General features: G+C 31.4%; 2 protein-coding genes across 13 annotated transcripts in view; one reads left to right on the top strand and one right to left on the bottom strand.

Moving 5' to 3' along the window:
• Positions 1–2,222: 2,222 nt before the first annotated feature.
• Positions 2,223–9,959, top strand: LOC143238682 (PAT complex subunit Asterix-like). Its single transcript, XM_076479114.1, has 4 exons — positions 2,223–2,358; positions 5,169–5,277; positions 6,021–6,118; positions 9,538–9,959. The coding sequence occupies exons 1-4, from the start codon at positions 2,306–2,308 to the stop codon at positions 9,608–9,610; spliced, it is 333 nt and encodes a 110-aa protein (XP_076335229.1). The 5' UTR covers positions 2,223–2,305; the 3' UTR covers positions 9,611–9,959.
• Positions 9,960–16,306: 6,347 nt separating this feature from the next.
• LOC143238208 (uncharacterized) overlaps positions 16,307–25,454 on the bottom strand; it is a 46,574-nt gene continuing 37,426 nt past the window's right edge. For 6 of the 12 annotated variants that reach the window (XM_076478232.1, XM_076478234.1, XM_076478240.1 and 3 more), the window contains 2 exons: positions 20,909–21,061; positions 17,068–17,737 (listed from right to left, as the gene is read on the bottom strand). In XM_076478232.1, the coding sequence (XP_076334347.1) occupies positions 17,574–17,737; positions 20,909–21,061 (317 nt within the window). In that variant the 3' untranslated portion in view covers positions 17,068–17,573. Of the gene's footprint in view, positions 17,738–20,879; positions 21,062–25,454 lie in introns of all 12 variants that reach the window. The other 6 variants (XM_076478236.1, XM_076478239.1, XM_076478238.1 and 3 more) reach the window with 5 other exon arrangements.

The raw sequence follows: 25,454 nt of genomic DNA, 5'->3' as shown, positions 1-25,454 counted from the left end.
ATTTGGATATTTAGGTGTGCTTTTCGTTGTTGTTGTTTTTTGTTTTGGTATGAATTATTCTATTTGGAAACAATAACGGAAGAAGTTTATAGTGAGTAACTGCTTAACGTTCTCAACTTTGCTTCAAAATACTTTGGTTTCCTGATATTTTATAGCAGTTTTAACAGGTGTTTCTTTAAAAAAATGAGGAAAGGAAACTTTCGAAATGTGAATGAAGTTTAATGGAATAATTTTACGACACACTTTAATGATAAGTGTACCCAATGTTTCAAATCATCTAAGAATGAGAGGTTGTCCGTAACATTCAGTATGAACTCTTGATTTACAATCTAGCTAGATTGTAAGATTTTCTTATTCATAAATTTGTGACTAAGGGAAATTCAATAAATGTTTATGACATTACAGGCGCTAGACAACAGATATCTCATCTCATTAAAACTCTTGAACTTTAAATTTGTACAACCAGAATGTTATCGTTATGTATTTGTAACACTGATTGTATTCTTTGATACTGTAAGGTTAAAGTTATATTTTATTTCACTGCAGCTTTATATATACACACTGTTGGCCAAAATCTTAAGACCAATGAACATAAAGAAAAAATATGCATTTTGCGCTGTTAGACTCAACCACTTATTTGAGAAGAGCTTCGAAAGATGAAAATGAGAAAAAAGAAAATAAAAATAAAAAACTTTTTTAGCATTCAATAGGAAAAATGTGAACACTATGAAATTAGCCTAAATTCTAGCTGGTCAAAAGTTTAAGACCATATCAAAAAGAAGACTTTATCAGGGTAGGAAGTGCCTAACAAGAGGTCTCAGTAGTGACTTGCACGGCAGTCACTGCGAATAACTGCAAACATTCGTTTTGGCATGGTCGATATAAGCTTTTGCAGAAGGCTGGCTGGAATGTTATTCCAAGTGGTGAAGATGCCTTCACGAAGATCATGCATTGTTTGGAATTGTCATCCATTTCTATAGACTTCCCTTGCCATCCACCTGCAAATATTTTCAATGGGGATCAGTTCGGGCGAACACGCTGAATGGTCCAAAAGAATCACGTTATTCGCCATGAAAAAGTCCTTTTTCCTGCAAACATTGTGGATTGCATAGTGGTCCTGCTGAATGATCCAGTCATTTCTACACAAGCGAGGGCCTTCTGTCAATAAGGATGCTCTCTCCAACATGCCAATGTAACCAGCTGCTGTTTGACGCGCCTGTATAACCTGAAGCTTCATTGTTCCATGGAAGGAGAAAGCACATCAGATCATGATGGAACATCCTCTACCGTGTCGTGTAGAAAATGTCTCCAGTGTGATATCCTTATCGTGCCAGTAACGTTGGAAGCCATCTGGGCCATCCATGTTAATTTTTTCTCATCAGAGAACAAAACCATCGTCCACTTTTCTACGTCCCATGTTTGGTGCTTCTCAGCAAAGTTTAATGAACTGTTTCGTGGTGTGGAAAGAGGCGTGGCCTTTGAAGACGTTTACGGTTTTTAAAACCTTTCTCTCGTAGATGCCGTCTTATTGTTTTTAAGCTGCATTCTGTGTCCGTAAGGTCCTTAATCTGGTTAGACGATTGGCTGGTGTCTTGCCGGACAATCCGTCGAATCCTCCTGCTCAACGCTGGCGAAATTTTCTTGTGCCGAACACTTAAAATTCTCCTTCCTTATCCCTCAGGAGTTTTTAAGAAACTTGCAACAGCAGTTTTATTACGCCCAATCTCACCAGCGATGGGACGTTGAGAGAGACCTTGCTTTGCAGCCCGACAATTCTGCCACGTTCAAACTCTGTGAACTTTTTAGCCTTTGCTATGTTTTTACTCAATGTAACACAGGAGATGTCAATGGGAGATGTTGACAACGCTAATGCTTGAACACAAATGATTACATTTCCTTACGTGTTTACCGAATAACGCTTCGTTTCAGTATGGTCTTAAACTTTTGACCAGCTAGTATTTAGGCTAATTTCATAGTATTCACATTTTCCCTATTAGATACTAAAAAAGTTTTTTCTTTTTATTTTTTTTTATTTTCATCTTTCAAAACTCTACTCAAATAAATGGTTGAGTCTAACAATGCAAAATGCATATTTTGTCTTTATGTTCATTGATCTTAAGATTTTGGCCAGCAGTGTATATATATAACTATTAATTTATTTTATTTATTATTATTTTATTAGTTTATTAAATAAACTATTTATTTTATAAATAAATGTGGTCACAATCGAGAGGGCAGCACTCATTGTTTCTGAATTCTAGTTGTATAACAATTTAGGTGTAAAATAGTTTTATTTATTGTTATTATGTCTGTTCCAATTAACCCTTCCGATCCAAAACGGCCAGAAAAAATTCAGAGGTAATGTAAGATAAAATTATCTACCTGTTATTAAAGATACTCACGAGTCAGATACAAAATAAACTTATGGTAACCGAACACAGCTTTACAAATGAGGCCTAACTAGTGACTAGTAAGGAGATACAATACCATTTTTCACTATTCCTGTAAATAGGGCAGAAAATTCCACATATATTTGTTTTCTCATTGGCACCAACACATTGCATACAAAATTAAGAGACTGTTGTATCACCAGCAGACTTAACAATTCTTATCAACCTTACGATAATCTATTTTGTGTTTCTATATATTGTCATCTATCACCCAGAATTAGCTGGTTTAGTTACTTTAGGTTGTGTACGGTAACTAGAAACAGTGACAGCGCAAATGCACTATTTTGATTTTGAACTTTTGCTCAAGAAAGGGAATAAAAAATAAAAAGACCTAAATATGGCCATCTACATTTTATTGTATACTTTTGGTTTGCATCATCCAGAGTTACTTGGCTCAGTTACTTAATTTTTTATATAATTGTAAACTATTCAGTGGTGTTTGTGAACTGTTTAGTGTTGGAATTTTTATTTAAGAAAGGATCCATGAGTCCCAGCTGTGGAATTTTTTGAGCAATTTTATATTGGAAACATTATTCTTGTGTCAGATTTATTAGTCATGGGTAGAACACATAAAACTGGCTTCATGGGCTACTTTATCAGGTGTTCTGATAAAAGCCACAGCAACTGACATGGTCTTTCTATCGATAATTCTGAAAAATCTTTCAGATTTTCCCTGAGGAAGAAAGGTGAACCTTGGATTATAAAGTTTCTATTTTTTACCTTCAGTACTGACAGGTCATGTTTACTTTAACCAACAAACTGTTGGGAGAATCAGTTAAATGACTTCAAAATCAGCACCAGTCTCTTTCAGTATTCTGTAAGATTGTTTAATTTTGTAAACAGCTCTTAAGTACATAACCATGTGATGTTGATCAATGTAATAATAACTCAAATTTCTTCAAGATATCTTTCTTTTTTAACATGAATAGCTAAATTATCCACTTCGTGAAATATTATTAATGTTATTTAACCCTGTTTTTATTGATGGTTAATTACTTGGAAATGAATTTTAAGTTACAGAGTAACTTGTGTGAAAAAATATGTATTGTTTATAAATAGTAATCAAAAAATTTGAAACGATAAGAAAACACATACACACTCGAATATAAGAAATTAAGTGTTTCTATAATCCTTAAAATGCTGATGAAACACAAACCACGATACAAAACTAAACATATAAAATGGTAAATGGAAACATTTTTCATTTTTCTGTAACTTATATTGACGTTTACGATAATATGAAAGTATTAATATAATAACTAAAGTGAACTGATGTTACACACTGTGCATAAGACACACGTCTTGCACTGTGCAATTTATTGTCTGAAAGACTAAGCAGTTTCTATTTCTGGCCCAAACCAGATCACCTTTTGGATACGTGTTTATAAAGAGTAGGTTTAGGCAATTTCTTTAGTCCATTTTATGTAAAAAGTTATTTAGGTTTTATTATAATGAGACTAGAAGCTAAAACTAGGCTTGTCAATAACATTTCTCCTTGTATCAGTTGTGTTTTATCTTGTATTCTCCAAGTATTTTAGTAGCCATATTTGTACAGTTCTTGTATTGAGTAAAATTTATCATTTTAACAAGAAATCATGTGTAAAACAACAATTTAATAGGAAAGTTTTTCAAGTATTTTAAACAGACTTCTGATATTTCTTTCTACGTAAAAAAAAAAGAAAAAAGGAATATTTCTTCTTAAATGATACAGGTTTTATTATAACTAACTAGTCAGGAAACTTTTAAAACTATCAAAGTTTTTGTATTTACTCAACTATGTTATTGCACATGAAGAACAGTAACAAAAGAAATGAAACAGAATAACTACATGTTACAGGTTCACATAAACCATGTAATAGTTTCATACAAACCATCTTGCAGGTTCACTTGAGACAAGTAAACTTGGAAAGAGAAAGAAAAAAAATGTCTGTAAATGAAAGAATACATTTGAAACCTTGAAGACTTTAAAATGAGAAAACATACTGTTAAATATAGAGGTTTGCTACGAGTCAAGTAACTGACTAAAAACTGAAGATATAAACAGCAGTGCCAAAACACCACAGATGTCACAAGATATAGTAACTGTTTTAATTATATAGAGTAAGCAATAAGTTAAAACCTAATACAGAAATAAACAAATAGGGAGTGGAAATCAGACACTTGAAGTTGGTGATTCAGTATTCGTGTAAGGACAGCCATGAAGGACCAAGAGGTCCCTTGTTGTCCCTTTGTTTACATGCTAAAAGTCACTATTCTTAATGAACTGATTCTTAAGTTTCATATAATTTGTTAGTGATATTTATAGGTGCTGTGGAACTATTTTATAAGTTTAAAATACTCTGTAGTTGTAAGATATGTTAAGTCACAATAAAAGGATGAATATTGGAGTACTAGTTTGTATGAGGTATTTTAACAGTAATTGTTTCTCGGAGCTCCGTATGATATCAAAACTTATAAACATAAGTATACATCTGTATCAAATATTTTTAGATTAATTATATCGATCTTATTAAATTTTCACTTCAATAAAGACAGGATTTGTAAGATACAACAGTGTTTAGTATGCTGCTTGCATGATACCTAAAAACATTTAAAACAATTTTTAAATCATTGTAGGTTTAAAGCTTAACATATCTTCACAGAAATACAGCTATGGTGATGTGAGATGAAAAAAGAAAGTTTTTGATGTACACTGATTTTTAAATAACCTTACTTTAGGTACAAAGCCCCTGCCTCTGGGACTCCAGGAGCACCAGGAGATGATCCAACACCAGACTACATGAACGTACTTAGTATGGTTTTCAGCATGTGTGGCCTGATGATGAAAGTGGGTCTGATATACCTTAATACATTTTTTTCCCATCAATTTATCTTGTTGTAGGGTATTTATTAATGTAGTATGTATAAAAAAATATTTTCAGTAGATATATACATGGTAGAGATGAAAACCACAAAGTAGGCTAAACTCAGATTAGGTTTACAATGTGTAAGTGAATTTCTCATGTTCTGTAACATGGGAATGTTATTTAGAATATTATATATAGCTTTTAAATACAATTCAGTAATATAATCTTACATGTAGAGTTATGAAAACTAATAATATTTCTTTTGGATTTGATAAACTATAAAGTGACCATTCAAATTACACCATAAGGTACATTTACATTTTTATACCGTTAATGTGATGAGTAGCATTTATTATTGTCCTCATGTCTTGTTCATTTATGTTTCATTTATTGAAACAATACATAAGTATAGTCTTAACATTTGCAATGCATACTTACAACAAGAATGTATCTTTAATTGTAAAATATTGTTTGAACTGGTGCTAGTCATACAGAAGGAGAACAAATTGATATAAAAAGTTCATTGTGCAGTTTTTAAAGACATTTATCAATCAAACTATATGTGTGTGTTAATATGCATAGTCTTTCACTTACATGGTATGTTAAACAAGAGATAATAAAGTCAGTCCATACTTGATAAGCCGTAAAGAGAATTGTAAGTTGATTTATGTTACCCTTGCAATAGTTTACTTGTAGGAATACTTACATTTGTTTTTATTCACAGCTCAAGTGGTGTGCATGGGTTGCATTATACTGTTCCAGTATTAGCTTTGCTAACACACGCATCAATGATGATACCAAGCAGATACTAAGTAGTTTCATGTGAGTACATGTTTATTGTTTTATGTACAATATGTGTATGTCTTGAAGAATTGGAGTTCTATAGTAATATAAAAAGGATGTTGTTATATTTCCCCCAATTGTTTTAAAATAAATATTGTTATTAACATTGTATTCATATATAGTCATATAGTCACTTCTCAATGTATCTTTATGTGGATGAGGAGTGTTTAAAGAAAGTGGGATCTTACTGTTAGTAATATTAGATTATGAACTATTAATATACACCACATCTTACTGTCAGTAATATTAGATTATGAACTATTAATGTACACCATATCTTACTGTTAGTGATATTAGATTATGAACTATTAATGTACACCATATCTTACTGTTAGTGATATTAGATTATGAACTATTAATGTACACCATATCTTACTGTTAGTGATATTAGATTATGAACTATTAATGTACACCAGATCTTCCTGTTAGTAATATTAGATTATGAACTATTAATGTACACCATATCTTACTGTCAGTAATATTAGATTATAAACTATTAATGTACACCATATCTTACTGTTAGTAATATTAGATTATGAACTATTAATGTACACCAGATCTTCCTGTTAGTAATATTAGATTATGAACTATTAATGTACACCATATCTTACTGTTAGTGATATTAGATTATGAACTATTAATGTACACCATATCTTACTGTTAGTGATATTAGATTATGAACTATTAATGTACACCAGATCTTCCTGTTAGTAATATTAGATTATGAACTATTAATGTACACCATATCTTACTGTTAGTGATATTAGATTATGAACTATTAATGTACACCATATCTTACTGTTAGTGATATTAGATTATGAACTATTAATGTACACCATATCTTACTGTTAGTGATATTAGATTATGAACTATTAATATACACCATATCTTACTGTTAGTGATATTAGATTATAAACTATTAATGTACACCAGATCTTCCTGTTAGTAATATTAGATTATGAACTATTAATATACACCATATCTTACTGTTAGTAATATTAGATTATGAACTATTAATGTACACCATATCTTACTGTTAGTGATATTAGATTATAAACTATTAATGTACACATATCTTACTGTCAGTAATATTAGATTATGAACTATTAATGTACACCATATCTTACTGTCAGTAATATTAGATTATGAACTATTAATGTACACCATATCTTCCTGTTAGTGATATTAGATTATAAACTATTAATGTACACCAGATCTTCCTGTTAGTGACATTAGATTATAAACTATTAATGTACACCTGATCTTCCTGTTAGTGATATTAGATTATAAACTATTAATGTAGACCAGATCTTACTGTTAGTGATATTAGATTATGAACTATTAATATACACCATATCTTACTGTTAGTGATATTAGATTATGAACTATTAATATACACCATATCTTACTGTTAGTGATATTAGATTATGAACTATTAATGTACACCATATCTTACTGTTAGTGATATTAGATTATAAACTATTAATGTACACATATCTTACTGTCAGTAATATTAGATTATGAACTATTAATGTACACCATATCTTACTGTTAGTGATATTAGATTATGAACTATTAATGTACACCAGATCTTCCTGTTAGTAATATTAGATTATGAACTATTAATGTACACCATATCTTACTGTCAGTAATATTAGATTATAAACTATTAATGTACACCATATCTTACTGTTAGTAATATTAGATTATGAACTATTAATGTACACCAGATCTTCCTGTTAGTAATATTAGATTATGAACTATTAATGTACACCAGATCTTACTGTTAGTGATATTAGATTATGAACTATTAATGTACACCATATCTTACTGTTAGTGATATTAGATTATGAACTATTAATGTACACCAGATCTTCCTGTTAGTAATATTAGATTATGAACTATTAATGTACACCATATCTTACTGTTAGTGATATTAGATTATGAACTATTAATGTACACCATATCTTACTGTTAGTGATATTAGATTATGAACTATTAATATACACCATATCTTACTGTTAGTGATATTAGATTATAAACTATTAATGTACACCAGATCTTCCTGTTAGTAATATTAGATTATGAACTATTAATATACACCATATCTTACTGTTAGTAATATTAGATTATGAACTATTAATGTACACCATATCTTACTGTTAGTGATATTAGATTATAAACTATTAATGTACACATATCTTACTGTCAGTAATATTAGATTATGAACTATTAATGTACACCATATCTTACTGTCAGTAATATTAGATTATAAACTATTAATGTACACCAGATCTTCCTGTTAGTGACATTAGATTATAAACTATTAATGTACACCTGATCTTCCTGTTAGTGATATTAGATTATAAACTATTAATGTACACCAGATCTTCCTGTTAGTGATATTAGATTATAAACTATTAATGTACACCTGGTCTTCCTGTTAGTGATATTAGATTATAAACTATTAATGTACACCAGTTGCCAGAGGAGTAACCAGACATTGTTTCTCAGCACATCCAGTGTATATAATGCATTTCTCTTTGAACTAATTGTATTAGTAGAGTAAAATGTTAATAAATCTGTTTATTAACCTGCTTTAAAACCCTGAAGAGAATTAAAACTAGAGAAGTTACGTGATGGTGTACTAGAACTCCAGGGTTGTTGTTTCTAACATTTCATCTTCAGTCAGGAATACCTAAATGTGTTTGGAACATGTTCAGGAATACCTAAATGTGTTTGGAACAAGTTTGAGAGCTGTAATAGTACATTCTCAATAATGGTTAGCACTTGGATAGAGTAAAAGAAACCTAACAGAAATGCACATGTCTGTCTGAACAAAAACTGAAACAATATATAAAGAAAACACATTAGGTAGGAGATATTTTTATAAAATAAACAGTTGTTATCAGAAGCACCTACTTTATGTGAAAGTTAGGTTTTTAAATGTTACTTTCAGTGTAGAAAGGTTTCCTTGTTAATTTGTTATCTGTTTATAAACATTACTATCAACATGGTAAAATGGAATAGAATTTAACTACTGTATTTCTAAACCTTGTGTACGATTGATGGTGTATTAATTTTCCAGCTGATGTATTAAAAATCACAGTAGCTCTTCAATGTGAAGTACACTTAACCAATAAGAGAAATAGGAATGTGGTGTTTCAAGAGAAAGAACTGAAGTCATGACACTGTAAGATGTGCCTGGTTTAGTATATGTAATTTTACACACCTGATCTTGAATACCATAATAGTTATGGTATCTGTTTCTTACAAACATTTCCAGATCTGACTGTAAGACCCAGTTAACAATAACCAAACATGTCTATTAGTCATATTTCAGGTATCCAGTCATGAGTTTTGTTTAAACAAAAGTCATATTTTTATTGTTTTTGTAGGCTATCGGTCTCAGCAGTAGTAATGTCTTATCTTCAAAATCCTCAACCAATGACGTTACCTTGGTCATCCTAACATCTAATAACTTACGTGAAACCAATATTTCAGTGATACTTTAGTAGTGAACTCTGATTAGAGCTACTCATACCACAACATCTATATCTGTTGTTTTTAAAATCTGTTGTGATGTTAGTCCTGAAAAAAAAATATTAAATGTGTAACTTTGAATTGTATATCAACTACTCTTAATGTAAGATAAATAAAGCCTTTATAAATAATATGGATGATAAATAGACTGAGTTCATGAAGTAAAAGGAAAGTTTGAGGGTTATATTATGAACAAGATATATCATTGTGTTGATGAAACAATTATTTAGGTAAAGTGAAAACATGACTAATAAAAAGTTTTATTTCAATATCTATATTAGTTGTCTTTTTGTTTTGAGTGCCGAACACCTTGAAATGATCGTTGATAATTGTATATTACTTTCACAGAGTAACATGTGTTTAGTACTTATTTTTGTAGGTAAAAAAATGTCTTCTATTATTTACAATTTTTCTCTTAGTTAGATTTGTAGAATATCTTGTAAATAATCTCCAGGATATGACATTAGTTAGGGAGGATTAACCGTGTAACATCGACTGATTCAGATCTTCAGATGTGTGACTTGTAAATAATCTCCAGGATACGACATTAGTTAGGGAGGATTAACCGTGTAACATCGACTGATTCAGATCTACATATATATGACTTGTAAATAATCTCCAGGATATGACATTAGTTAGGGAGGATTAACCGTGTAACATCCGCTGCTACATTTGTAGAATATCTTGTAAGTAATCTCCAGGATATGACATTAGTTAGAAAGGATTATCCATGTAACATCGACTGATTCAGATCTACAGATGTATGACTAACGTTTAATCATTTGTGTTTTGTACTAACTTGTCTTCCTTCACTAATAACTTTTCATGGTATTTGATTCCAATCAACATGTATGTAACTAGTTGACTGTTGATCACAAGTTCTTAATACCGTGTAAAGTATAAAGCTGACAAGAAAGTCGTACAGTGTTTTTACCACTAACTCTAAAATCAGGGTTTCAATTCCCCTTGATGGACTCAGCAGATAGCCCAATGTGGCTTTACTGTAAGAAAAACATACATACACTTTTTACCACAGCTGTTTGAACATTAATGGTAATGTAACAGTACTAGAATACAGATTATATTGGAAGTTTTCAAATCTTTATAAGAAAGCTTTACTAATAAAATAATTAAATATAGTGAAAGGTATAACCGTTGGATTTTTATCTCATTATAATATGTTTATTGAGCAAAATTTTTACCCCTGTTAGATCCACCTTTATGTAAACTGGTAAATAACAAAAAGGTATACATAAAGAGTAAATCCACCCATGTTGAGGGTGTTTTTAAAACATTCCTCACCACCTACCCACATCGTGATATTACATTACAGTTTGTATCTTTAAAAACTTATGAAAAGTTAGAGCTGTGTACTTTGAATCATTTAATACAATGAATGAGTATGACTACAGAAACCACTTTCCCAGTAAAGAATATAATATATATACATATTTTGTTAGAAATGTTCACATTTTACAATGAGGTGTGAACACTACGATTAGTAACACACGCTACGTTTGTGTTAGTAAACTAAAATTGTGTGTTTGTGATGAAAAGGTTATGGTATAGAATAGAAATATCTCACTCCAGGACTTTTCAGAACTTTAGTATCAGCTGCATGATGTGAGACATTGTCGTGACATGTCTTAAACTCTGAAATTTGGGAAGACATCTTTATTTTTAGTTTTATTTTGACTATCAAATATTGAGGTTATATATATAATAAACAACCTCTTGATATGGATTTCTGTACATCTCAAAAAGACATTCTTTTCTGCTATCAAAACGTTCTTGTGTTTTCCATATGTGATTGTTGTGTGAGTAACTCACCTCTTCTCCCACAGGGTCAGTAACCTGTTCAGTTGTGACTAGGTCAACTAAATGTCATTATTGGTTATCTTAAGTAGTTGTTGTGGACATTACATCTGGTACTGTGTCCCTGTAACTGGTGCACTCCTTAATCTACCTCCACCTTTCGGACTCCATGTTAGGTGGGGACAATGAATTCTTACAAATTTCTCAGATGAAGTTTCGAACAACAAAAATAAATAACCCTGAGCAGATGATAACCCATTATCGTACATAAATCCTCTACAGTTGTTTCAGTTTTTACGGTCTATATAAACAAAATCAAATTCTAGGAAATAAATAAAACAAAGTCTGTCCTATTCCTTATGTGTTGTGTTTTAGAGTTTTCCCGAAAGTTGCTAGACCATCTGTGATGGCCGTTAGAGAGACAAGCAATTGGCTGATTGCGAGTCAGATGACTTAACAACCAGACCAGCTAAGTTTTAAAAGGACAGGTATTGATGACTACAAGGAAACCAGTTGTTAAACGTTTCACTGTAACACAAGATAAGTAATCAGTACTATAAAGAAACATGTAACAAAGTAAAGTAATACTGTCATCACTAAAAGCCTGCTTGAAGGACAGCGAAGTTCAGTGATTTTTTTAACAGTTACATGTATATATATGGAGGTTGAAGGAAGTATATACCTGAAATAGAAGCTTACCTATTATTTATTATAATGGTGAGGACATGATTGATTTAACAGGGTGTAATCAAACACGTTCTGATTTCTTTTTTAATAGCAAGAATATTAGTTCAACAATAAGGTACATGTTCTATATAACTGGAGATAAAAACTTGGTTTGTGGACAAATTTAGAAATACAACTATTGTGAAAAGATAATGTAACTGTCTGATGGCTAAATACGTAACGTGAAAATTATCTGAAAACCAAAAAAAAAAAAAAAATTAAATTTATATTCAAAATAATCTCAGTTTAGAGAAGACTGGATTCCCTGTCCATGAAATAATATAGAAGTAAGCAATTATCAGAATTATACATGTTTGTTGGAGTTTCGCACAAAGCTACACAAGGACTACCTGCGCTAGCCGTCCTTAATTTAACGGTGTAAGACTAGAGGGAAGGCAGCTATTCATTACCACCCACCGCTAACTGGTGAGCTACTATTTTTACCAACGAATAATGGGATTGATCTACCATTATGACGCCCCTACGGCTGAAAAGACGAATATGGTTTGGGGAGATACACATTCGAATCCACGACCCTTAGATTTAGAGTTAAGCGCTCTAACTATCTGACCATGCCGAGCCTAATTACACAGCTGAGAAACTAAGTTATACAGTTAAATAGTAATATTTTACAAATAACTGTAAAATTACTAATTTGTTATATAATCATGATAAACTGCTATGTTTCAACAAACATTTATTTTTTATGTGAACACACACCTCCTAAACTCGTTCTTTAGCTGTCGTCAACATCGAATTCCACCTTTAATATGCTCTGTTTCAACTGGAATGAAAATATTTATTTAAATCAATCTTTAAAAAATCGATATGCTGTTTTTGTTTTAGTTCCAAAGTTGAATGCATTCTGTCCAGCACGTAGAGCCAAACCTCGGACTAAGATTAAACCTTAAAAAAAGCATTCTCATTTTAAATACTGTAGTAATATATTCGAACACTAGATGGCAAAACACAATAATGTACAAAAATATAACCTTCAATTTTGCAACTACGTTATTAATTGTCTTGACAGTGACGAATGACGGACAAGTTATCTTGCACAACATGGTATATTTGATAATAATAATAACAATAGAAGTCACAAGCATATCTTGAAAGTTTAAGCACTGCTTATATGATCACGTCTTTGGAATAAATTTTATCACGCCATATTCTCCAAGATGGACGAATATGTTCTGTAGTTCTAGACGGATTACTCGACTCTTTCAGAAGTCGTAGAAGTGATTATGAAAGTAAACTGATGAAACTTCAATTTTACCTTGGTGAAATACCACTATTTAGTGCAATGCACATGGTTGTATAATATCAAAGATGTATAGATTTCAATATGGAATATAATTATTTAATTTGTATATCGAATTACATTCAACAACTGGGTGATGAGCCTGGGGTCAAGGCGCTCGCCTCGTATTCCGTGGTGTGGGTTTGAGCCCCACCACTAAACTTTCCCGTGTAAGATGAGAATGGCAACTGGATAAACTAAAATTATGGAATATTCTTCTGGAAACTTTCATCCTAACCTTTAAAGAAAACACACTAATCAGTATCGTAAAGAGAACACTGACACAAACCAGTTTGTTATGGGAAACACACATAGTTAACCAGTGGTGATACGAAATATCACCATTTGGTGAAACACGTGATCCGTAGCCTGAATAGTTCAATCTGTGCCATTTAGACAAGGTGCAAGTGACTGAGTGTAGCAATTATCAACTCGTAAGGTCAACTTAAAAGTAAAGAAGAATAGATTTCCATGGGAATCTAGAGTTTCTCACATATGATTTAAGGAAATTCCACATGAATGTATTTTCTATCTCCTTACGAATATCTTGTCCTCATGGATGTTGATTTGATTTCTTTCGCAAAGTGGTGACAGTGAATCATATAACTGGAACACAAAGAAAACTAGTAGCATTGTAAGAACCATCAAGGTGCCAACAAGTTAGGTACAGAACCTGCGGACTACGTCCATGAATGTAGAAGAACCACTAGTTGTTGTTTTATCATAATGTGTTAAAGACTCATAAAAGTATGTTGTTGTCACCCTAGTGTAAAAGAATTGGTGCACGAAACATTACACTGTCTGGTAAACCATTTTTTGTCTGAGTACTTACTTTGTTCAAAAGTTATTCCATAATTTCAAACATTCAACTTCCAGTTAAAATTATTGTTGCCTCGATAACAATGGCAAAAGTGGCGCCAGTCAACCCTGTAGAAGTGTCTCAGCCACAGTATTACATCTGAATATCAATACACGGCTTCCAGAATGATTGAAAGTTTTAGCTGAGCGGTGTGTTAACAGTTTGAATTCAACACAAAGACATGAACTTAGTGAATTGTTCAAGGACTATGCTAATGGGTTAATAATACCAGGTACTTCAGTTTTGACAACATTCTCAACATGCAGAGAAAAACAAATGACGTCTAGGCTTTTGTGAAATACCGAGAGGATGTTGAAGGAATAAATAGTAGAACCATTGAAGAGTCGTTCATCATGAAGGTGAGGAACACATCACTATATAGATTCAGAAGGCATCATGTAGACGAGATACATCACTATATAAATTCAAAATGCATCATGAAGATGAAGAACACATCACTATATAGATTCAGAAGACATCATGAAGGTGAGGAACACATCACTATATAGATTCAAAAGGCATTATGAAGGTGAGGAACACATCACCATATAGATTCAGAAGACATCATGTAGATGAGGGACACATCACTACATAAATTCAGAAAGCATCATAAACGTGAGGGACACATCACTGTACAGATTCAGAATAAACACCTCTTAATTATGTAATGTTGATCTTTGGATGGAACACGTGGACGACACTTTGTGCTCTCACCTGTTAGAAGACTTCATATGAAGTCACGAGACGTGCAATGTTTCACGAGACCACTTTCTCGATTTATAACTTGGTGGGCAGAGCTCAGATATTACGTTGTATACAACAAGGAAATAAACAAAGAATCGTGGTACACCATACTCTTATGTTTTCTAATGTACTTAACTATAAATAAAGGCCCGGCATGGCCAAGCGCGTAAGGCGGGCGACTTGTAATCCGAGGGTCGCGGGTTCGCGCCCGCATCGCGCCAACATTCTCGCCCTCCCAGCCGTGGGGCGTTATAATGTGACGGTCAATCCCACTTTCGTTGGTAAAAAGTAGCCCAAGAGTTGGCGGTGGGTGGTGATGACTAGCTGCCTTCCCTCTAGTCTTACCCTGCTAAATTAGGGACGGCTAGCACAGATAGCTCTCGAGTAGCTTTGTGCGAAATTCCAAAACAAACAAACTATAAGTAATATCCGTACCACAACTGGATGCATCTTTAAGGTCTGAGTATATGGATATTTTAGTTCTTCTCAACAGCAATGAATTATTTAAGACTTCAAACTAACTTCTGGTAGTTCTGATGTATACCGTTCACTGCGATGTATATCATTGTGGCTATCGTGTGATTTGCTTGTTTTCCATTCCAAATGATTTCAATATAACATATTCTACCCTTTGCAGTGTTTTGTAGTATTCTGGTGTGTCATAACTATACAAAACACAGTGTAAACAAATCTTTAGGTTTTATATATATATATATATATATCAGGACAGGTTTACGTATGTTATGCACACAAACTAACACTCGTAACACTCCACAAGAACATTGTTCTTGTTGTTTTGAATTCAGCACAAAGCTACACAATGGACTATCTCTATTCTGCCCACTACGGGTATCGAAATCCAGTTTTTTTGTGTTATAAGTCCGCAGACATACCTGTGTGTCTTACAAGAACATAGAGTGACGCTTGTAGAGATAATCATATTCGTAAATTGATGAATATCTGACAAACAAAATTAATTCATTTGTAACTTGTTACTTATCATAGAAACCTTTTGAAGTTTGGTTAGTTCTCATAAATATGTATATCTATTAGAACAATGTAAACTGACATCTACCATAACAAAGTCATGAACCGAAATGCTGATTCGTTTAACCTTTTGATTGGAAATCTCTTACGATAAAGATTTCTATCTTGCTGCAGTGGACAAAACAACAACAAACTACCCAGGTGTTTTATTTCGGTGAAAAACTACATAAATAATTATAATTCACAAACAGAAAATAAAGAACCGTTTTAAATAAAATGGAGATATTGAATATTTATCATAGTCCTAGTTACCCAAACGTGATATCGGTTGTCGATCAACGTATTTAATTTAGGGCAAACTCTGTCAAATAACTGACCTGTTTATGTCGTGCTATGCTTAACGTGCAAAATTAACAGACAGTAAAAACATTAACCTCTTATATAGATTCAAAATTAGGAATAAAATTTGTTTATTTTTCTTGTTTGTCACTTTCTTCAACAGTAATGGCAATTAATAACCTTCATATTTGAAACATTGGTAATGATTTTTCAATGCTCGTAAGAAATAAACTACAAATAAACAAAACCTTTAAGTTTCTACAAGTTACGAGCTGTTAGATAAAAAATCTGAAAAATCGAAGTGTAAACTTAATTTAATAAACTGTTTTGTGATCATGTACACGAAAACGTGTGTTGTTTTTGTTTAAAATTATTTTATTGTAGAAAAACTTGACAATTGAAAACATGAACAATAATAAAATAATATATTTTTATAAAACGTGACAAGAAAATGCGCTTATTAATAGGGTTGGCACAAACATCAGACGTATATTTTGTCATGGATATCTAATTAAATTCTTTTTACTACCATAAAATATAACATATTTATTGACCACAATAACAAAGTCTAAGAATTAAATTGAACATTTTCAGAATGCTATTGAGTTTAACTTTGGGAGTATTGAAAATCGAACGATATTTTAATAGTTTCATTTACATAATACGTTTTTTAGAGACACAATTTTGGTGTAAATTGTGCAGCAAAAATTAAGATTTTCTTAATTAAACTATTCTCAAGCTAATGTATGACGTTTAACTAAAATGAAGAAATACATAATAAACTACATATTATTATTTCTTACGAGGAAAAGTAGCATTTGTTTAACAAGCAGAGGCAGTTCAGTGAGCATCGCGAGATCAGTCTAGACCCAGTGTTACTTTCTGTTGCCTTCTTTCTTTGATGGCAACAGAACACTGGTTGCTAATGTGAAATGTTTCCCAGTAATGTAGTTTTTATACTTGTATTAATTAAACAAAAGATGACGCAGCAGAAGGAGGTGATGACGTGAATGACGGATCTTCGACGACTTCTTCATAAGGGGGGTGGATCGTCACAGGCAGGATTACTGGGTTCTGTTGACATGTGATTGATGGTTGACATTGGGGTGTCGGGCACTGAATCACATTGACTGGCTCTGCTGTTCTGTGTTGTCATAAAAGGTCGCCACAGTCTGAAATATCGACTCCAACAGGGAACCAACAAAAAAGGCACAGGTGAGGATGGCAAGAATCATGGCAAAAACTATTACAATAAATCCGCTAATGGGGAAACTAGCGTCGAGGTCTAAAATATAATAATAGTAATCAGTCATTAAATACAGAAACGCTCACTCATAGAATCCTATTATCTATAGAATGACACGTTTAATTGTGAAATACTAAACTGGTTTAGCTACATTTTCGGTTACACCTGTTATTAAACTATAAGAAGTCTTAATTCATGTCCATACACTAGATGTGAAACAACAAACAACATACAGCAAGGAAATAACATAACTAGACACGTGTCAAGCCTATTTCTTCTGTTAGCTTCAACCTCGTCCTATACTCAACTTCTGTATTACACACCAAGGATTCTGGTTATAAAGTGCATCATGCCAACACTTTAAAAATCAGTTAATCCTGCACGTATTCATAAGCTGGTTTAAATAAAACTTATAAAAGATCGTTCCACGAACCGAACGTTTGTTGAAATCAGTTAATCCTGCACGTACTCATAAGCTGGTTTAAATAAAACTTATATAAGATCGTTCCACGAACCGAACGTTTGTTCATTTGACTATACAAATCACAATATCACAACTTTCAGCCTCGCTTTAATTTAATACTATGTATTATGTCATCATACCAGAGATGGAGTTACTTATCTGACTTTGTTACCATAGAATACATATTATACTATGTCACAATACCCTACAATTACTTACTTATCTTCGTCTGTTACCATATAATACAGATTATATAATGTCACCATACCCTACCAACAGTTATTTATCTTACTTTGTTGCTATAGAATAGAGATTATATTATGTCATAAAACTCTAGCACAGTGCTTCCCAACCAGGGGTGCTCGCACCCCTTGGGGGTGTGAGATAACATTTCAGTTTTGTTGTTTTATATTAAGGGTCCTGTCCTATATATTCAAAATTACGTTCGATATTTATTTCTCATTTTCTTGTTACAGACGTAGCTTTTTACCTTGTTACGATAAACTATCTTTTCTACCGTCACCGACGCAGACCGAAATCTTAATGTACAACTGCAAACAAACAACACACCAAACATAAACGTGACCTAAATACTCGTCACAACTAATTAGGTTACGTTCGTGAACACCGTCTTAAAATGTCCATTATTTATTTATGTATTCACGTGATCGTGACTCAAAAAACTTCCACAAGTATCCAGATTAATCGATGACGTCATGTGGCGTATATTCGAGAATGTTCTAGAAAGTGACGCTATGGTAGTTAGTGCTTTGCTGATTCTGTGTTCGTGCAAAAAAACTTCATTATATCAAAGAAAAGAAAATGGAATGATGATTGTGTGAAGCTTGGTTTCACTTGCATTAGAAATGGCAACAATTGTTCTGGGAAAAGAAGCCTCAAATAAGCTAAATTAGTGTCATTATCAAATAATGTTATTCAAAACCGAATTAGTGATTTAAGTTCGGACATTTTGGACCAAGTTATCACAGATATCAGGGCTAGTCCCTTGAAAATCTCTCTCCAATTGGACAAAACAACTGATGTTGCAAATTGAAGTTAAATCATCACACTGGTGACATATGTCCATGATGATGCCATAATGGAAGATTTCCTGTTCTGTGAAGATCTGAAAACAACCACAAAATGGAAAGATGTCTTCCAGTGTATGAAGGACTTTTGTGAAATATAATTTAGATATCCAAATTATTGGTTCTGTGTGTACCGACGGTGCCCTGCTATGCTGGGAAATAAATCAGGATTTGTTGCACTGATGAAACAAGAGATTCCGCACTCAAGGTACTCACTGTTTTCTTCATCGACATGATTTGGCATTAAAACCATTGCCTTCAAAGTTGAAAAAAGTCCTTGACACTTCTGTGAACACCATCAACTGGATTAGGGGACACGCTCTGAACCACCGCCTCTTCAAGTCGCTTTGTGAAAATTTTGTAAGTGATCATTCAGTTTTGCTTTTCCACACAGAAGTCCGCTGGCTGTCACATGGCTCTTTAACACGCTTCTTTGAACTGCGAGAAGTCAAAACTTTTTGAAGGAACGTGGCTATGATCTGCCCGGAGAAACAGAATCACAAGAATTCAACCAAAAGCCTATTTGAGCGACATCTTCCCTCGTATGAATGACCTGAGTGTATCTCTTCAATGGAAAAACATAAACATATTGAAATGCTGTGAAAAGTTAAATGATTTCAAAGAAAAGTTACATCTTTGGTGTCGACAAGTTAAAAGAGGGAATCTTTCAAATTTTCCATCACTAGAAGAAATGGTAAGTGAGAATGAGTCCATGTGTGTGTGAAGAAATTGTGGATCATTTGGAATCAAAGTCATTTGATGGATATTTTGAAGGAGAACTGGAAATTTCTGAAGAATGGATTATAAATCCATACTCCTTCAATTTGTTTTATATGTCGGATGATGAAGAACTGAAGGAAGATCTTATTGAACTGCGCACAAATCGAGTTCTTGAAATGCAGTTTGAAAGCAAAACTTTGGAACAATATTGATGTTCGGCAATGGACATGTTTCCAAGACTTTGTGAAAAAGCACTAAATGTGCTCAGCACATTCGTGACGACATACTTATGTGAGTTTGGATTCAGTGCCCTTTTGTCAATCAAGACAAAATCTAGAAATCACTTGGGTGCACAGGCAGACGTGCGGATTACTATCAGAACAAAGTGCCATGCTTTGAAACACTCGTAAGAAATGAACAGGAACAAAAGAGTCATTAAATTTAAATTGGCTTATGAACATCTGAACATTTAAAATTCAAAGAAATTTCATTTCATGCATGGATGAAAATTTATTTTTTTGTAGGCCATGTTGGGTTTATGCAACTTTTAGTTTGTTGTAATATTTCTTCTTTTCTAAATGTTTCGTTTTTGTTTACATATCATTAAAAACTAATTATAAAAATTTGTTTTGGCCATCTTCACCTTTATTCTTAAATAAATAATTTTTGTGAAGGGTGCGAGAACATATTAAATTTTTTAGGGGTGCGGGGCATAAAAAAGGTTGGGAACCACTGTTCTAACAGTATATACTTACCTTGCTTTGTTACCATATAATATAGTTTATATTATGTTAAAATACCCTAAGGTAGTTACTTATCTTACTTTGTTACCATATAATATAGTTTATATTATGTTAAAATACCCTACGGTAGTTACTTATCTTACTTTGAAACATAGAATATAACCTACCATTCCTAAAACAATTCTTTGTTACTGACCTAAAGGTTCGTCAAAGCACTTTGAGTGACCACTTTTTGATTCGTCGCTTCTGTCACCACAGTTGTTGCGTCCGTCACAAACCAAAAAATCTGATATACAAGCACTGTTGTTACACTCGAATCTGTTCTTCCCAAAACAATTCCCATTCTCACCTATAAACACAATTCAAACAAATCGATACCGATATCCTATTTTCCTTTGAAAAACACTTTTTTGCTAAGTGATGTATGTTATACAAATAGTTTATTTTTATTTGGTATAGATTATATCACACCTTAAACAACGTTCTTTGCTGAATGATGTATGTGATACAAATAGTTTATTTTTATTTGGTATAGATTATATCACACCTTAAACAACGTTCTTTGCTGAATGATGTATGTTATACAAATAGTTTATTTTTATTTGGTATATATTATATCACACCTTAAACAACGTTCTTTGCTGAATGATGTATGTTATACAAATAGTTTATTTTATTTGGTATAGATTATATCACACCTTAAACAACGTTCTTTGCTGAATGATGTATGCGATACAAATAGTTTATTTTATTTGGTATATATTATATCACACCTTAAACAACGTTCTTTGCTGAATGATGTATGTGATACAAATAGTTTATTTTATTTGGTATATATTATATCACACCTTAAACAACGTTCTTTGCTGAATGATGTATGTGATACAAATAGTTTATTTTATTTGGTATATATTATATCACACCTTAAACAACGTTCTTTGCTGAATGATGTATGTTATACAAATAGTTTATTTTCATTTGGTATATATTATATCACACCTTAAACAACGTTCTTTGCTGAATGATGTATGTGATACAAATAGTTTATTTTTATTTGGTATAGATTATATCACACCTTAAACAACGTTCTTTGCTGAATGATGTATGTGATACAAATAGTTTATTTTTATTTGGTATATATTATATCACACCTTAAACAACGTTCTTTGCTGAATGATGTATGTGATACAAATAGTTTATTTTCATTTGGTATATATTATATCACACCGTAAACAACGTTCTTTGCTGAATGATGTATGTGATACAAATAGTTTATTTTATTTGGTATAGATTATATCACACCTTAAACAACGTTCTTTGCTGAATGATGTATGTAATACAAATAGTTTATTTTATTTGGTATATATTATATCACACCTTAAACAACGTTTTTTGCTGAATGATGTATGTGATACAAATAGTTTATTTTATTTGGTATATATTATATCACACCTTAAACAACGTTCTTTGCTGAATGATGTATGTGATACAAATAGTTTATTTTATTTGGTATAGATTATATCACACCTAAACAACGTTCTTTGCTGAATGATGTATGTGATACAAATAGTTTATTTTATTTGGTATATATTATATCACACCTTAAACAACGTTCTTTGCTGAATGATGTATGTGATACAAATAGTTTATTTTATTTGGTATATATTATATCACACCGTAAACAACGTTCTTTGCTGAATGATGTATGTGATACAAATAGTTTATTTTTATTTGGTATATATTATATCACACCTTAAACAACGTTCTTTGCTGAATGATGTATGTGATACAAATAGTTTATTTTTATTTGGTATAGATTATATCACACCTTAAACAACGTTCTTTGCTGAATGATGTATGTTATACAAATAGTTTATTTTTATTTGGTATATATTATATCACACCGTAAACAACGTTCTTTGCTGAATGATGTATGTGATACAAATAGTTTATTTTTATTTGGTATATATTATATCACACCTAAACAACGTTCTTTGCTAAATGATGTATGTTATACAAATAGTTTATTTTTATTTGGTATATATTATATCACACCTTAAACAACGTTCTTTGCTGAATGATGTATGTGATACAAATAGTTTATTTTTATTTGGTATAGATTATATCACACCTTAACGAAGGTTCTTTCTTAAGTGATGAAATTCTTTGTTGTAATTTTATATACATTATATCATCCCTTTGAGAAGGTTATTTTTTATGTGATGTATGTCATATAAAGTCTGTCTTGTTATTTTGTATATTTATATCACACCTTAAACAACGTTCTTCAGAATGATGTATGTCATAGATATTGTTTATGTAATCCTGTATATTTTATATCATACCTTAAAGAACGTTCTTTGCAATGATGTATGTGATAGATATTGTTTTTTAATCCTGTGTATTTATATCATACCTTAAACAACGTTCTTTTCAGCAAGTGATGTATGTGATAGATATAGTTTCCTTTAATCCTGTGTAGATTATATCATACCTTAAAGAACCTTCTTCAGCTGAATGATGTATGTGATAGAAATTGTTTCTGTAATTTGTGTACTTTATATCATACCTTAAAGAAATTCTTTAGCAAGTGATGTATGTCATAGATATTGTTTCCTGTAATCCTGTGTACTTTATATCATACCTTAAAGAACGTTCTTCAGCAAGTGATGTATGTCATAGATATTGTTTCCTGTAATCCTGTGTACTTTATATCATACCTTAAAGAACGTTCTTCAGCAAGTGATGTATGTCATAGATATTGTTTCCTGTAATCCTGTGTACTTTATATCATACCTTAAAGAACCTTCTTCAGCAGAGTGATGTATGTCATAGACATTGTTTCCTGTAATCCTGTGTACTTTATATCATACCTTAAAGAACGTTCTTCAGCAAGTGATGTATGTCATAGATATTGTTTCCTGTGATCCTGTGTACTTTATGTCATACCTTAAAGAACGTTCTTCAGCAAAGTGATGTATGTCATACATATTGTTTCTTGTAATGTGGTATACATTATATCATATCTTAAACATTATATATACATTATATCATATCTTATCTTAAACATTATATATACATTATATCATATCTTAAACATTATATATACATTATATCATATCTTATACATTATATCATATCTTATACATTATAGTATCTATACATATATATCATATCTTAAACATTATATATACATTATATCATATCTTAAACATTATATATACATTATATCATATCTTAAACATTATATATACATTATATCATATCTTATACATTATATCATATCTTAAACATTATATATACATTATATCATATCTTAAACATTATATATACATTATATCATATCTTATACATTATATATACATTATATCATATCTTAAACATTATATATACATTATATGATTCATTATGTGATTAATTTATATTAATATTATTTTTGTTTTATTCTGATCTATTAGCTGTTCAGAGATATTCTGGTTGATATGCTGTAGAAGAAGAAAGTATTTCTATGACCTGTTTCATGTATTATTTGTATATTGGGCTTTTGATGTGTATATTACTTGAACTTTTGATTGTATATTGAACTTTTGATGTGTATATTACTTGAACTTTTGATTGTATATTGAACTTTTGATGTGTATATTACTTGAACTTTTGATGTGTATATTACTTGAACTTTTGATGTGTATATTGAACTTTTGATGTGTATATTACTTGAACTTTTGATGTGTACATTACTTGAACTTTTGATGTGTACATTACTTGAACTTTTGATGTGTATATTACTTGAACTTTTGATGTCTATATTCTTTCTTATTATCACAATAAAGACGGAAGTTGAAACAATAAATATATTGACGAAAGAAGTATTAGAGAAATATTGGTATGACTTTTAAGTCTGTGTAGCGTGACACACAATTATACATATAAAATGAAATCAAATATAGGGCCTGTAACTTCGAATTCAACATTAATGGATATTTTTTCTGATTCATAAGCATTTATCACACACTCTAAACTATGTAATGGTGAAGTGACAACACTTAAGGGATTAGGAGACTAAAACTTGAATAATAAAAACGTGGATTGTTTGTTGTTTTGAACAGTTTTGTGAAGAGGTTAGAGGTATAATGAAGAAAGTCAAATAAAAGTAATTACAGCTTTGTTACAGCTGTAAAAATGGTGGAAGATATTTAAGTTGAATTTATTGAAAGAAAGTTTTGGTAAGGTTTACTTGTTAGAAACCACAAAGTTACAATGTGCAAGATATTCAAATTATTGAATGAAAGATTTGTTTGGTAATGTGTAATTTTTATTAATCACAAAGTTAGAATGTAATGAATATTTAAATTGAAGTTATTAAATGAATGTTTTTCTTAAGTCTTAGTTGTTATAAAGCACAAAGTCACAGTGTAGAAGACACTTAAATTGTAGTTATTGAATGAAAGTTTTGTTTGCTGAGGTATAGTTGTTATTACGAACAAGATTAGAATGTACAAGTTATTTCAATTGAAATTATTCAATGTAAATATAGAAGGTAGAAGACACTTGAATTGAAGCTTGAATGAAAGTTTTGTTTGGTAAGGATTGTTGTCATTACCACAAAGTTAGAAACTAGAATATATTTAAATTCAAGTTATTAAATGAAAATGTATTTGCTAAGGATTAGTTGTTATTAATCTGAACGTTACAACGCAGAAGATATTTAAATTGAAGTTATTAAATGAACGTTTTGTTTGGTA

Source organism: Tachypleus tridentatus, chromosome 13, assembly GCF_004210375.1.
Source record: "Tachypleus tridentatus isolate NWPU-2018 chromosome 13, ASM421037v1, whole genome shotgun sequence".
NCBI classification, from domain to species: Eukaryota; Metazoa; Arthropoda; class Merostomata; order Xiphosura; family Limulidae; genus Tachypleus; species Tachypleus tridentatus.
This window is presented reverse-complemented; position numbering and strand designations above follow the sequence as displayed.